Genomic DNA, 16,569 nt, shown 5'->3' on the forward strand with positions numbered 1-16,569 from the left:
TAGGTAATGGTAGATAGAGGCCGAATTTATGGTTTGTAGGCTTTGCAATTGTAGAGGTTGCACGAGCTTTTATATAGAAAATGATATACTGTTTCATTTTTGGCTAATAGAAATACTTTTGGAGGATAGCAGTAGTCTTACCAATACCAAAATGTCTTGTCACCTGGCTATAGTGCACTTCCCATATTATTTTCTCTCTCTTTAGTGGGAACACATGTGACCAACATGACAAAGCAACCCATCCTGCAAGTGAAAATCAGGAACATGATTCCTTGCTAGCACTTTACTGTAAATGTCACAAAAATTGGTATCATTACCATATAGTTGAGCCCAGGTTGTTATTTGATGGCCACACAAATCCAACACCATTGTCAAACCTACAATTGGATTTGTGTGTCCCACTAAGTTAGGATTCTTTTTTAGATTTTTAAACTCCATCATCCATAACATGTCTTTTTGCAATGCCTAAACCTTCTTATTTGACTCTTCGTTACTGCTGCTTTTCTAGAAGATGAATCGTCTGAGTTCGACGATTTGTTTTTCTTCTTCTTGCTCGTTTTCTACTCACTCTCCAGATCCATGGCTTGATTATATGCATTTATGTATGACGCTTGGGGTACAATTTTCATCTTTTTCTTCAATGCTGGTCACAGCCCTTCAATAAACCACCTTCTCTTTAACCCTTTAGCTGGTTGGCTTTCCAACCTTCTTGCATATACACAGATTGTTTCCTTCTTTCCTTGTTTTGCACTGTATATTTTTGCTACTATTTCATTATCATCCCTCAGTAGTCGGAACTCTGCTACGAATTCCTTCTTGACTTCTGTCCATGTAGTTAATTTTTGTGGATCAGCATCCAAAAACCAATCAATCGCTACACCTCGTAGTGTCGTCAGAAATTGTCAGACCTAGTCATCTTGGTCCATTACACTCTTCGCCGTCCAGATTGTTTTGCATGTACTTCGCAATTTTTCCTTCGGTCTTGCCATTGCTACTTTCTTTTGATTCTGTGGTGCTTGTTGCGCACCCGCATTGTTCTGAGTACCCGTGTGTTTTGCACAACTTGCGCTACTTCAGACAACCGCCCTACTTTGTATAATTGCGTTACATTGTGTGAAGGGATCTTCTTCAAGTGAAATTGTTCGATTCTCTGCTTGTATCCATTCGTTGGGTGTATCGGGAACAAAGAGTTCACTTCACACTCATGCTCCTTCGACATTTCAAGCCGTGCGAGTTACTTCTCTTCCTTTCGGATTCTCTACCCTCGGCGTATACAAGTTAACGAACTCCTCCCTTGTCTCTTCCACCGAATTCAATCTCTGTCGCATTTCTTCAAGCAATTCCTCCATACTCCCCTATTTGCTAGGTGAATGCACTCCCTTTGTCGATGCTCCATTGCCCCCTCGGTGTCCGACGGTGAGCTACTTAAACTTTTGTCTGTGCTCCGCCTGCTGTGCTAAAATTAATGCTTCCCATGCTGTGCGTATCTCATTCTTATCTTTTGTCGTATTCCTATCTTTATTAAGCAGATTCGGCATTAATCTTCATAACACCTTGTTCTAGGTTCGACTGACAATGACGCCAAATGTTTACTGTACAGGGTAAACAAATACTTATCGCATGTAGTAGAGTGAGATGTAACATAGAATTGAGACTTTATTCATATACACAATATGCACTCCAATTACAACGATTATAATAATAGTGATTATGCAATTGTCCCTTTAGACGATGTACATATAATTTCCCAAAGGGGTGACTCAACCGTCACACGCCCTTTTAGATACAACTCTACTCGTTGGCTATAATACTTTTTACCAACAAGAGGTTTTTGGTGATGTATGGCAAATGTGGAAGATGGAATATGGTGATGTATGGAGAAGTATGGAGGGAGGTGGATGGAGGGAGTACAGAGGGATGGACGGAGAGGCACAGAGGGATGGAGGGAGGAGTACAAAGGGATGGAGGGAGAAGTACAGAGGAAGGTGGATGGAGGGAGTAGGAAGGGAGGAGTATAGAGGGATGGAGAGAGAGAGGTATGAAGGGATGGATGGAGGAGTACGGAGAGAGGTGGATGGAGGGAGCAGTATAGAGAGATGGAGGGAGAAGTACAAAGGATGTTGTATAGAAATTGGAAAGAGAATGCAAACTCACATGCAAATAAGATTAGAACACAACTCCATCAAATAAATGTCAAGCATGAATAGTTATTGAATACCTATATTCTCCAATGAAGACTCACAGACAAAGATGGTGCTTCGATTTTTCAGATCTGAGCAAAGTATTACAGGTGACGGAATAGAGTAAGGGTTGAATCCCACCGAAACCGGAAAGCCAAGTAGGGAAGATCTTTCACTTCCAAAATGGCGAATAATAGAGAACAACAAGAATTCGCATTACAAAGAAAATAATTCAACTCGCATACTACTACCTACATGCCGTACATAAATATCCCTTTGGAGTAAAGTCTCGAGGGTTTACAAAAGAATGCCAACACGGCAAACACCTACGGATAAATAATATGATTTGGTCTCCTTTATTAATTAAATCAATTAATTAAATGAGTCCTTGTGATATTATTTAATTTTTAGTACCATTCAATTAATTAATCTAATTAGAATATTCTATTAAAAATTGGGGACATTACAATATAACAACCCATTGTGGAACAAATAAGATGCCAAAGTTTCCCTTCTCAATGGAAACCCCTAATTCTACCACCTGTCTTGTCAAAAGGGTACTCACTTTCTTTCCAGATGCATTAAAAGAAACCTCCCAAGTGCTTGCATAGATCGTGCAAACCAGCCCTGTTTTGAAGACAAAGAACTTCAAAACAACTTCCTCTCTCGTGGAAGACAAAAAAACAGGGTATGTCTTCTTGGAAGTAGCTCATTCAACAATGGACAAGGAACTTAGTTCTGCTACTGCCACTGATTTTAATGTTATAAGTAGTCATGCTGGGAATCCTGAATTTGAAATGGATGTAGGTATTTGGTAGATAAAAGCATCAAGAAAACAAAATTGGATAAAGATCAGTTGAAGGTAATGGTCCAATTACTATCAGAGAGTCTCAGGTTGCTATAGGTACCTCTTTCTGCTCAACTAGGCAGCTCTTCGGATGCCGTCCTTGATCCTACCACCAATCAAAACATGGAACTGATTTCTCAATCCCAAGTGGAAAGCCTGTTCAGAATAATGAACAGGGAGTGGATCACAAACTTAAAGTTTGGAGGGCTCCCTTTCATTCATAGATTAAGTGAATCGTATGATACATTGATACTAGTTAGGAATGCGGTGGTCTCTGAAATTGAAGTAGCCAAAATAAAAGAAGATACACACAAGCAAAACGTGAAGGTGGTCAAGGAAGTAATGATATAAGTTACCATAGCTGTGAACCTTGGTCTATTAAATCACCTGATCAACCTGTGTAAAAATGGATGTTAAGCATGGGATACAAATGCGAGTGTGTGGTGAAACGGAAACTTTTGAAGGAGGCAAAAGAAATGATAGATCAAATTATTGGTTAGTGGTTACTCTAAGAAATTTGGCTATGAACTTCAGAGGAAAGACAACTCAGGGGTAATTACAATGGATGAGCTGAAGAATCACTATCAGTAGAGCGTTGATGTCATCACTGCACCTCAGGCATTTTGTAGGGAAGATTTCAGGAAATCAGCTAACATCAACAATATTTAGATATGGTGCAAGAATCATCATCAGGCATTCATTGCCAAGGCCAAGGAGATTAAGGAACAAATGGCGTACTGGACCACTCGAAACACTAATTTCGTGGTTCCAGAATTCAATGACATAGCAAAAACTGTTAATACCTTAGAGGTGTACCAAGAGAAGCAGGCAGCCCAAAAGATAGACGCAAAAGGAGAGGCGAAGGCTCTGTGACAACTATTATCTCATGCTATTTTTATGTTTTTCATTTTATGTTATTTGGCAGATGTTTGGAAGACTTTCATTTATCTTATTTGAAAAGAAGGCCCTTCAACAGTTTCTTTTGTAACCATTTCTCGTAGAAGTCGAAGAGACTATTTATAGGAAAATGAATGATGATAAAAGGGTCGACAATTTTAATTCCCAAAATCTCCCTTGTTACTTTGATGATTGAGTGGCTCTCAGACTTGGTGGGTTACTGTTGTTTATTTTAAATTTCTTTTCTTTTCTCGCTTTAATGGAATTTGATAGATGAATGTGTCGTTAAATGAAATTGTAAGACTTGAAATTTGTTTTCTGGATTAACATTTCAGGTATCTTGTGTGGTACAATCTACATGCTATCTTTTTTATTTTTATATTGTGGACAGAAGAATCAATTTCATAACCAAGATATATCATTTTGTTTACATCTTTGTGTGAGAACAGAGTAGTTGATTTCGCTTTCTGTAAGCATAAGTCATATTAAGAATTTGTGTCTGTCATTTGCGGGTATCTCATAGTGACAAATATCCGTTGAAGCCTTTCCTGCTTTCATGTGAAAAGCTCACCCTATTCAGTTAATAGAAAAGAGCAGGTTTGTTGCATACTTTCCAAGGGATCTGTACCTTATGATTCAGAGAGGAAACTATTCGGAGTTTGCTCAACTGTTATGAATTAGAGGGATTTCGACGGTTAGAGTCAAATCAAGAGGAGAACAGAATCTGTTAACCAACAGCAATTAGAAAGAAAGACCAAGATAAGGTCTTGTGGGATGCTTGGATACCCCCAGCTGATCAAAAGAAAAAATGGCTAATGGAGCTCTTCTGAATATTAAGTCAAGGAAGGGGACATTATGTAAACCCTTTACACATGCTGCCAATTTATGGCCAAATATAATTATAGAGCTTATTTTTCAAGTCAGCCTTTTGTCCCATTATAAAATTTACCTGTTGAGCTCATCTTCTTTGAACAAGGGATCTGTGTTCTTTGAGCTGCCCACTTCATATCTCATATACCAATATACATCATAATATAATGTCTGTAACCTTCCTAATCCTTAAAGACCTCTGATACTATCATCTTTAGCAATTATACTCTGAGCCCTTTGGTTTCTATTTTAATTTTTAATGTACATATTGCTTAAGTTAGTATAATCTCTAACCACAATGGGTCATCCTAATAGACTTATTACTGCCAGAGTATCAGAATTGTTGACTACTTTTACTGATAGTGTAGAAAGATAATTATGTCAAAGCAACTTTAAACTATATGATGCTTGAATATTTCCTAACTTTGCGGGTGACTAATTCATCTTGAGTATTCTGTGTTAAGATTGTTTTGTGAAGGTGGCCATTTCTAGTGCCTAATATAGTTTTCCATCTATGACTTTCAGGTCTGCCTGCTTCTAATGGCTATATATATGTTGATGCAAATGGTGGGTTAAATCAGCAACGTGTCTCGGTATGCAGTCATTATACAGATTTGAAAATCTTGGTATTTAAAAAAAATTATTGCAAAATCCCTGTTATTGTTGCATATTGATAAATATCTTCTTTTGACTCTGTTTGGTCTGGTGTTGTAGATCTGCGATGCGGTAGCTGTGGCATATCTTTTGAATTCAACCCTTGTTATTCCCCATTTTCGTTTAAATTCCATCTGGAAAGATCCGAGGTAAGCTCCCCTCTGCTTTATATCTTGATTTTCCTTAGTTTTTGGACTAATTTGATCTTTGAATGGTTTTGCTATGATAATTTAATGTGCCATCTGCGCTTACCTTCCGAGAGCGATAAAAACTAATCAGTCATCTCCAAGAGTTATGACTGGTAAAAGATATTTATATCACCTCAACTTGAAAAATCAATATTGATATTTTGATTTATTATTAGATATTCTTGCTACCATGGAAATTTTATTTTGTACCAGTTTCTTTTTGGTATCTTGTTGTAATTTACAGTCCCATTTCCAACTTTTATCCATTATTACATTTCTTTCCTTCTCTGTTTGTTTAAAGTTCTGCACATCAAAATTATAATCCAAAATTAAGTGCATATGTTAATGTTAATTTAATGTTGGTTGCTTAATGAGTTAGAGGCTATTAGAATTTAGAACTTAAAATGCATATCTGTTGGTCTAGGAAATGCACATGAAATCATAACTGCAATTGTCAATGTATTGCTTCAAGTGTACATGATGTGTGCTTATCTTTATTATGTATGTATAATGATTACACATGTTCTAAAATGGATTGGTTGTAAACTGTAAATTATACCACTCTGTGTTGTAAGATGGTAGGACACTCTTCAAGAGAAGAGAGGAACATTGCAAATTGATGATATAGACACAACTTTCAAGGCAGAGTGATGGAAAATAATGAGTGGAACTATTCTAATAAAGCTGTGCTACATTGACAGAATCAGCCATTCCTGAATTTATTGACCACAGGTTTTGCCATGGTTAAATTTGTCACTGATTTTCAGTGACTTCCTATGTGTTGAATCTGTTACATGTGTGTCCTCGGTCCCATTCAGCATGGTAACAGAGAAAAGGAAGCAGAAGCAATATAGACTAGACAAAACACTTTGAATTCTCTGTTTGTTTGAATTCAGTTTTTCATGTACCTTTAATTTTGTGTTGGAATTGTTCTACATGTTTGTATGATAAAAGACAGTTTACATATTAGAAATTATCCAGAATTGAACTCAATTGTTGCAGCAGTCCGTAGGGAATGGGAATAGGTAGAGAGCATAAAAAATTGAGTAGAGAAGAAGATTACTTATATAGGCAAGACATGACAACATCATGGCTAGAAACAACACGATTTGTATTTATGCATGAAAGACAACAGCTCCTGTTGTTTGTATAATATATCCTTCACCTTTGATATGTTTCTATTCTAAGTTTGATATTGCACTTATTAAATAATTTTAATAAGATATTAGAAATAATTAATTTCTCTTATCTACTTAAGTAATAATGACTTGTGCACCTTTAGGTAAAAAATGCCACCACTGCCTCATCATCCATGACCTATGGTAGTTAGATGACACCTTTGCTCAATCAGGCTCACTCTTTGTCGTATTGAGTGAATTGATCTATTAATTAGTAGCTCAACTCTTGACCTCATAGTTAGGAGGAGTTAACCGATTCATTCATTCACTGATGAGCAGTTAAACTCGTGACCACTGGTCATGTCATCTCCTTGTTTCGTGCATCTAGGTGGCCTATTTAATCCATTCATTGGATGGTTGATTTCGTGGGTCTGATTTGACAATTGATTTCCTTTTATTTGGGATAGCTTCTGTTCTTGCATATTGCATTATTTGTTCTGTGATTGCAGCTTTGTAATGTCTTACATCCACCTAGATCTCAGCACATATGATTAGATTACCATCGAGTCTTACACTTGCAACTGTTACATAGACCATGCGACTATGTCTCAGAATGTCTTAATTGATTAGAGACAAATATCCACTCTAGATGTTGTATGTTTTGTATGGGATCTAATAGGGATGTCTACATAGATGAGAAATAACTTATTCCCAATACGATATTTATACCATGTGAAGAAATGTGATGACAAAATAAGAAGCTTCAACTTGCTCCTTTTGTTGAACAAAATCTATTGGGAGGGCTATGGCAATCTTGTGAGAAGTTGGTTCTGTTTTATACACTCTAGGTACGTGCATGATAAACACGCAACGCATTCATATTGAGATTTTAATATATAACAAATTCTAAGTTGCCGATTCTTATTCAGGGATGGATTCGGGTATGAGATTCTGATCTGTATGATCCGTATGTGTGTGTATGCATTATATATATATATATATATGGATTCGTGTGTACTTATTCCAAGTTTGGTCTGCGGGTGGGGAGCCGTGTGGATTTGTGACGGATTTGCGCCAAGTCTGCATGGATTCATGATGGGTTCGTATAGGGTCTGGATTCGACCCTATCAGTTTGTCCCGCAAATCTGGACCTGATACGGACCTGGATCTGGTCCATGGGCCGACACACGAATCTGGTAATGCTGATAATAATAACATAATAATGAGTGGTAAGCCCAAGTGATAGCATAAATAGTGGAAAATTATTTCAGCATTTTAAAATTTTGTATAGTTTTGTTCCATGACATGATTATGGCCATTTTTTAGAAAAATTGCATACATCTTCTACTAAACTCTTCCAAATGATAGCATACATCATGAAAACTATCTCGGCAGCTTGAAAATCATCTATATTTTTGTTGCATGACATGATTATGTGCAAATAAAGTTATATTGTACTCCTGTATCTGGTATGCAATGTCATCTCTATTATTAATTCATGCTTTTAAAATTTGTTAGATATGGCAGTAAACACTGATCCAATTTGTATTTATATTTGGCTGTTATATGCTATTATTGCTGTTTGCATCAGGCGTATTCTTTTAGCAGCAAATTGGATAAGTTCATGTTGCTGTTAGGGTCTCATACTAACCACCTTGTTAGTATGAGATCATATAGCTTAGACACATAACTTTCCTTCTTGGTCACAGTCCATAGCACAGCAGCATAAGAATATTTCAAAATTTCTCACTAATTTCATAGGAACTTGCTTCCTATAACTGTTCAGTTAACCCATCTTTCTAATTCATTTTTTTAAGGAAATTAAGACTTTTGAGTCCCATTGAACTACTTTCGTCATTCAGAGCCATACTTATGCTTTTTTGTAACATTACCTTGTGTTTACTAAATTTATTGTTATCTATGTTTTCACTATTTTTGTTTATAATCACTTTTCCAGTTTCTAGGATTTAGTAAAGCATGGTAGTTTTCAATGACCTATGTAGGTCATTTGTGGATATCAATATAATTTTAGACTATTGCAACCTCCTACACTCCTTTTCTTTTGGTGGGTACTCCACATTCTTTTGCGTTTGTAACCTGTCACAAATATGTTCTTTGAGCTTTCTTCATCCTTAGAAATTCTTGGTCACTAAATCTTTGGAGGAAGTACTTGCTGCAAAATCTCCCAACTTGGATGTGGCATAGATTTGGCAAGCTAATTCTTGGTTCGGACTTGGACTTGGCAAAAACTCAGTACAGCCTCAGCAAGTTTTTAAAAGCATGGTATATAGATATTTTATTGAAAAGTTGTGATGCATAGAAAAACTTGGCCAAACTTGTTGAGTCCGTCACATTGAACCGGTAGGATTTGTCTTGACCACTCGGACAAGGCCTGTAACATTGAAATGAAGAGTTTAGAAAGTCACATGGTAATTTTAGGATGTCAGAAGATGTTCTGGTGTAATGTCCCCATTTTTAGTAGGTTCCTGCACTTGGCTTGGCCAGTTCACCATCGCGACCTTCGTGAGTTGACAGTGGGATTTGAAGATCTTTGTTGTGGGGTTATAGGCTTTTTAGTAGCCTATGGTGTGTTTGGGCTCCATTTAAGGGACTTACTATTTATAGTAAGTCAATCTATTGGTTCCGATGAGCTCAGTTGAGTTAGAAGAGTTGAGTGATGCTCTCAGTTTTTATTTCGGGCTTCTGGTTTGGGCTCCAAGAATCTTGGAGGGAGCGTCCATTCATAGTAAGTTACTTTGTCAGGTTCATTCATTGTCTTTCGTCGTCAGGATCACTTTGGTGTTGTCAGATTTTGATTCTGATGCCTCTTCAGTTGTTTTCACAAGACGGGTGAATTATTATTATTATTCATCTAAATACGCTGAGGTTGCTATTTTTGTTGGTCACCTCAGTATCATAGCTCGTTGGAACCGGGACGAAAAGTTTTAAATCGTGGGAACAAGAAGCAGTGGCCTTGCAAGTCTGAATGTTAAGTTATGGTGGAAAAGGTCATTTTTGGAGCCAAAAGCAATTAATAAATTATATTAAGGACACTTTATTATATTTTAATATTGTGTAGGGAAAGCTTCATAAGTGGAGTTCTTTTGGGAAATTGGTGCCATTTGGAGATTATAAATATGAGGACATTTGATGAGAAAAGCATCCGATTATTTATTTGCTTTTGTTGTTTTGTGAGAGTTTCTGAGTCTAATGATTTATGTGCACTTGCTGAAGTATAAGGGTTTGGAGCTGAGAAGTGCTTTGTAATTGACAGCTGAGGTATTGTGAATTAGTCTCTGAGAGATTTTTTAAATCACTGCTGTTGTATAGTGATTTAATTCTGAAATTGGTTGAATCTCCTTACTGTTTAATCTGTGGCTGGGAGATACTGTTGTCTTTGAAAAATCTGAGATTGGTAGTTGGAGTTTGGAGTCTTCGTCCTATTTTTCACTGTTGCTAAGGAGTCCATTTGCAATAGTACATCCATATTGGACGAGTTGCTGGTTTAGTTTCTGCCAGTATAATCTGCAGCTGGGTTATTACTGTTTTTGGAGGGAGATCGGGTTGTGTGAAGCCCTGCTCGTGGTTGTTAAGATACCACCTGGGAATCATCTTGTGTAGCTACTGTTGAATTCCACCTTTGGCATCATATATGGGTTGTTGAATTCCACCTTTGGCATCATATACGGGTTGTTGAGGCTAGCAAATCAGTCCTGCATTTTGGTGGTATTGCACATATATTGTTTATTTTGCAAACTGACTGTTCCCTAGCAGATTACAGGTTCTAATTACAATTGTTATTGACACATTATTGTCTCATATTACTGCAAATTAATACTCAAATTGTTCCTTATTTCAATGTTAGCATATAAATACGAATTGTTAGATATAGATATTTCAGTATGAATATTCAGTAAGAGAGGGTTTGTGAAGAGGGTTTCAAATACTGCTTGTGCAATTAACTGTTGCAAATTGTCCAGTAAGGTGTAGATGCAAGGTTCTCAATGTTAAATAACATTTCTGGATTCTTATGGCAAAAAACAATATTGTGATTTCTTGGAAATAAGGAACAGATTTAGTTGCAGTACTATGAGGGTTGTCAAATGTGTTTGCGTTAGCTTGCCAAGTGTTTGACAAAATTTCGAACTTTTGATTAGTTAAAAAGTTGACGAGTTATAGCCAGTTGGGGTTTTTACAGTGGTAGCAGAGCTTGTTTGCAAAGTGTTTGACGAAATGTCAAACAATTGAATTATAAAAGAATTTGGTGTTTGACGAAGTTATAACTGGTTGGGGTTATTACATCTAGTGCCATTGATAGCAATTGTTTCTCTAAGTTTCTCCCCAACTAGTACATGTCTATCTATGATCACATTTTATTTGTTAAATTGTGTATTTATCGTTCTACATCTATGCCATACTGGCTTTTTCAGTACATGAACATGTCGGAGCATGTCATATGCTACTGTTAATATAATTACTAGAAGTACCTCCCTGTCTCTGTTGTATTATGTTACCTCTAAAGCTTCATTCTCTCTTACACTGATACAGTAGTGCACCTTTAATTTTGGGTTTACATGGCAGCATACTTCCTGCCATTTGGATTACGCTAATTTGGCAAAACTATGTTTTGAATTCTGTATGCCACATGTTTCTGAGATAACTTCTAGAAGTTCCTCTTTTGCCTCTACTCTAATAGGCTCCATCCAGAGCTTGATTCTCTCTTATAGTTAAATATTTTCAATTTTGAGTTTGCAATGATATTTCCTACTGCTCAGTTTGTGTTAATTTTTGTAAACTAGGTGGTGCATTCCTAATGCCCATGTTACAAGAAATGAGAAACAAAATGGAAATGACTGCAAATAAGTTTTACGGGAAAAAAGATACCTTGGGATCACTAACTATTAATTATAACAATCAACGTAGAATAGGATTACTCAGTTCATTTCTGTTTTCCTGCAATAGTTTTCTACATTTAGATTAGTTGTGGAGAGTTATCAAATAAATACAGTGTACTTTCCATATTTTCCATGTAATTTCATGGTTCATCTGGTGGAGTACTGTGGTCTTGCTGCCGCTATAACTTGACAATAGTAGCTTGAAGCAACCTTGTTAAAAGAGGAGTAGGAAAATTTCAATGACTAGATAAGATGAAAGAAAAGTGAACTCCATTAAGAAAGTTGACTCCCCTCCTAAAAGGATATGAAGGATCGAAAAATTACAAAAAAGATTCTGTCCTGGATTGGGGTACAACTTGTTAAACTAGTTTATCAATATCTACTGCTTTACTAGCATTTCTAGGTTCTTTGTCAACCGTGAGTGAAGGGTGGGCCAAATCAGGAGAGAGAAAACAATATTTGAGTTAGTTAAAATGCTCAAAAACCAATTCCATCCATCACTAACTCACTACAATCCTTGTTCATGAGCTCTCCATGTAGGCACAATTTTTCTCAATCTGTTTCCTGTTGCCATATTTTAAATAATTTCTATTGCAGGTTGACCTCTCTGGTGTATGTAGTGTGGCAAGGCCTTGGTTACTTAGAAGCTTGGTCATGATGCTTAGTGTCTAGACCCAAAGAGTAAAAAATTGAGCAATATACATAATCAAAGTGAAAAGAGCATCTTTATTTAAACAATATAGTTTCATTTTCCAAGTTTGTTATATTTTAGTTAGGAGAGGCAAACACACGCACTTATGTTCCTCTTTACAGTCAAGAGTCAAGACATACAAATCTTTATTTGAGAGCAAAGCCATGTGGTAAGAGTGAAGAGGATAAAATATTGGAACATGGCACTGGACGAGTAAGTTGAACATTACCGGGACATGATGGGCAAGTTATATGCAAACACAACAGGTTGGAAGTAGGGAGATCTCATCGGAAAAAAAGATGTTTTCCAATTAGTCAACATAGATGGTGGGAGGATGGCTTAGAAGGTTCCAAAGTACCATTTAAACCATATACTGAGACCTGAAATTGTGTTTAGCCTGATCGAGCAAGCAAAAAACCAACATGGTGATAAAGATGCAAATTCTCTTCAACGGACACTGTTTGTTGTAATGAATCTTAATTGATAGTGGAGGGCTATTAATGTCTTGACTAGCTTGATTCAAAGCACAAAACTTGGGGATTCTTTTCACTCTCATTTATGAGGAGAGTAACTAGCAGGCTTCTTTTGGATGCATCATGTTAGATGTCTCAATTTACAATATCATGCTAGCTTTAGCTTAAATCAGTGAATATTGATTGCTTTAGTTAGTTTATATCTTTTAGCCATAAGAAAAGTCTTTACATCTTACTCTGAGATTTAGAACTGCTAATTTGTAATTTCTTTGTTGACTGAGAAAAGTATTTACATCTTACTTTGAGATTTAGAATTGCTAATTTGTAATTTCTTTGTTGACTGTTGCAGTAAGTTTAAGGATATATATGATGAGGAATATTTCATCAATACACTTAGAAATGATGTTAGAGTTGTCAGGAAGCTGCCAGAAGCTGTAATGGAGAAGTTTGACAATAATATGACCAATATTTTTAATTTCAAGGCAAAGGCATGGTCACCTATCAGTTACTATGAAGAAAAAGTTCTACCTAAATTGCTAGAGGATGGGTATGCAAAATTACTTCTAATCGTTCCACTATCTGTTTATTTAAGTTTCACAAGAGAAGTCCATGTGGAATTTATAATTTCTTGGAATGATTGCTTGGATGACAAGGTAGGAAAATTTTGATCTGACACAATACACACATTCCTGTTGTCCTTGTTTTGAAGAAAACTTAGTCAAAAGGAAAGTACAAATTTCTAATGCAATAGAACTTGCAGCAATAAGGACTGTTGTTATATCATGTTTTACTTTGGTACATGTATTCAAATGAAAAATGAATCCCTCGCTTTATGTAACTGCTTCAGCTATCAATTGTTGCTTTTATAGAAGATGATCATGTTTCAATTAAAATAACCTTTCTGTCTCAAATTGAAAAATTTACAAGATAAGGTATATATGAAGTCATAAAAACTTGAGCTTGCACTCAATGTAATTAACAACTCTAAAGAAGAATCAAATTAGTGCTTTTAAGCTTTTTATGTAATGAATTGCTTAATTGATGTTTGTAGCTGTGAAAATGACAGCTTAGATGCCACATTTAGACAGTTCTTCAAGTAGAATGCATGTGTTAAAATAGGGATATGCTAAAATAAGAAATATGATGAAATATGGAAGTGTAAACAATGTTTGAGATGATTTATTCTCTGATCAACATAATTTTTTAGTGATTTATATCTATACAATTTTGAATAGTTTGCTAACTTTGTTTCTAAAAGAACTGACCCACCTCACTAATGCTGACTTTTTAAAATAGAGAAATATTGTTGTTGTGATTTTCATAGAAGTCTTCTTGGGCCACATTCTAGTGGCTTGTAGATTTTGAGCAGTGAAACATGAGGACTCACACCCCCCCAAAAGCCTTGGAGTACCCGTCCCCGGAATGTTCCACGCCAAAAACTGTTGATGTGGTTTTGTTCCACTACAACATGCAGAATCAAATAGTTAATGTTTGAAGGAGAGACACCAAACACTCAATCCTCTATTCATATAAGCCTTAAGATCATCTCTCATGCTAAGTGTGCAAAGTAAAATCATGACACGACTTCAAGGTTCTTAATTGTAGACTTCACTCAATTTTATGATGTGAAATCCCAGTTATCACAAAGGGACTTACACTATTCATTCAATGGATATCAACTCTTTCTCTTACAAATGTGGCTTTACAATGTGCAATGAAAATATAGTTTAGATCTTCAAACGTTTCCACTTCAACTCAAACTTAAAGTGGATAACTTCTACTCCTAACTGTGAATGCAAGGAATCACATATGACTTGGACTCTACTTGATGTTATCTTGCCAACCACCCAGTGCAAGCTTCTAAGGAACACTCGAATGGTTCTCAAAGCAATTTCTCCTCTCCAATCCCATCAAATGGATGCGAACTAAAGATTCAACATCTATTGAAGTTAAATGCATTCAATCATTGACTTCCCACACAAGGCACTCCTATCATCAGCAAGAGACTAGTAGCTTGGATTTGTTCAAGTCAAGCAAATTGACATCGACAACAACTTCCTTCAACTAAATTACTTCAACATGAAAATAAATCATCTCCAAGTGAAAGATTGAGGAAACCATGCAACACTTCAAAGCAATATTAAGTAATCCACCATGAAAAAACAACAATAAATTATCAATTACTTTGACAAGCATTATAACAATAGCTTAATCAAGTCTCTCCCTTGGCTAATCTATTCTAGTTTCCTATAGTAATAGCTCCCTCCTACTCTAATCTCCTAAGCTTGTGAACTACAAATGATAAGACCTCGACCTTTTGTAGTAGTTGCATTACAATGAAGGGCCAAGATTGATCAAAGATTGAGGGCTAGGATTTAATCTTGCAAGGCCTAATTAATGTTGCCAAACTTATAACTAATTACATGAGGGAACTGACTCATAGGCCAATAAGAAAATTACAAAGATTCTTTTAACAAATGAGAAAATGGGACACTTGGCACGATTTTCTGGACTATGTTTGGAATTTGAATTTTCTTATTTGAGGAGACAGCTAATTGCTACTTCATCGTCTTTATCTCATGTTTGGAGTCCTGGCTTGAGAGGATGTTTGTTAAGATTGCAAAGGTATCTCTCAACATTTGAGATTTTCTCCATCCTTTGAAATTTCCTCATGGAATTGATTTGAATCACTTGCATCTTCATGAACCCATGAACTAGATCTTTCTTGATTCTCCTTGAATATGTCCTCATGTAGCTAGATCTTCTATGCTTTCCTAAATTTCCTCTTGATTTCAATTTGAATTTGTGGGTTGATAGCTTGAACATGAATCTTTGCTTCTCACTTGATCCTCATGCATACGCCATCGTCTTGTAGCCATCTCCTTGGTTCTCCTCTTGAAGTCGCAAGGTCATCCTTGACATCATCTCCATCTTTCACCTTGCAAAACAGAAAAGAAGGCTTTATTAAGTTCACAAAAGAAATCTGAAAATAAATTCGTATTAATGATGAACAAAATGGATTTCTCTTATTAAGACTAAACCTTTCTATCTTCTTGTAATGACCAATGTCACGGGTATTTCTAGAGGCTTGAAAGACAAAGTTCTTTGGTGGCAATCTTAAGGCAAGAGGATTTCCACAGTGGGAATCCTCTATGTCGTCGGCAGATTTTGTATTTTGTAGCTGACTAGGTTATGCGTCGGAGATTGTGTATTGGTAGCCGACGGGTAGGTTAGGATTGTTTTGTAGCCGACGGACCTCTTCTGGAAGGTTTGGTGGAAAGTATTTATACACCCTCTTAAATCATTGTAAATCATCTTATCACCAGTTATGTAATTTGTTGGCATATGCAAATAAAGGAGTATTGCCGAAGTTCAATGGTGATGGTACAACCGATCCCATTCGACACTGCAAAACATGTGAAACGATCTAGAGGGCAAATGGCATAAGTGATGAAGATGATTGGATGAGGCAATTTCCAGTGACCCTACGGGGCGTAGCAATTGATTGGTTTACTAGTATAGACCCGCAAAAGCTAGATAGTTGAAATAACATTAAAAAGGAGTTTTTGGCCGAATTTCAACTGTTGCGCGATGATAATGAAATTGTAGCAGAGATCTTTAGTACTAAGCAGGGGAAGAATGAAACTGTCTGTGTCTACTCCAGGAAATTAAAAGACTTGATAAACAAAATGGAAAATAAGCCGGCAGACGGACTTCAGAAAAGATGGTTCGTGGAAGGTCTACGCCCAAACTTGG

At 36.4% G+C, this 16,569-nt stretch overlaps 1 protein-coding gene across 1 annotated transcript in view; it reads left to right on the forward strand.

Moving 5' to 3' along the window:
* LOC149541368 (protein ESMERALDA 1-like) overlaps positions 1-16,569 on the forward strand; it is a 128,895-nt gene that overhangs the window by 74,952 nt on the left and 37,374 nt on the right. Inside the window, exons 3-5 of the mRNA XM_089796629.1 lie at positions 5,320-5,387; positions 5,509-5,597; positions 13,163-13,360. Of these exons, the coding sequence (XP_089652755.1) occupies positions 5,320-5,387; positions 5,509-5,597; positions 13,163-13,360 (355 nt within the window). The remainder of the gene's footprint in view (positions 1-5,319; positions 5,388-5,508; positions 5,598-13,162; positions 13,361-16,569) is intronic.

This window comes from Cupressus sempervirens, chromosome 8 (genome assembly GCF_028749045.1).
Source record: "Cupressus sempervirens isolate cs-2001-9-10 chromosome 8, ASM2874904v1, whole genome shotgun sequence".
NCBI lineage: Eukaryota > Viridiplantae > Streptophyta > Pinopsida > Cupressales > Cupressaceae > Cupressus > Cupressus sempervirens.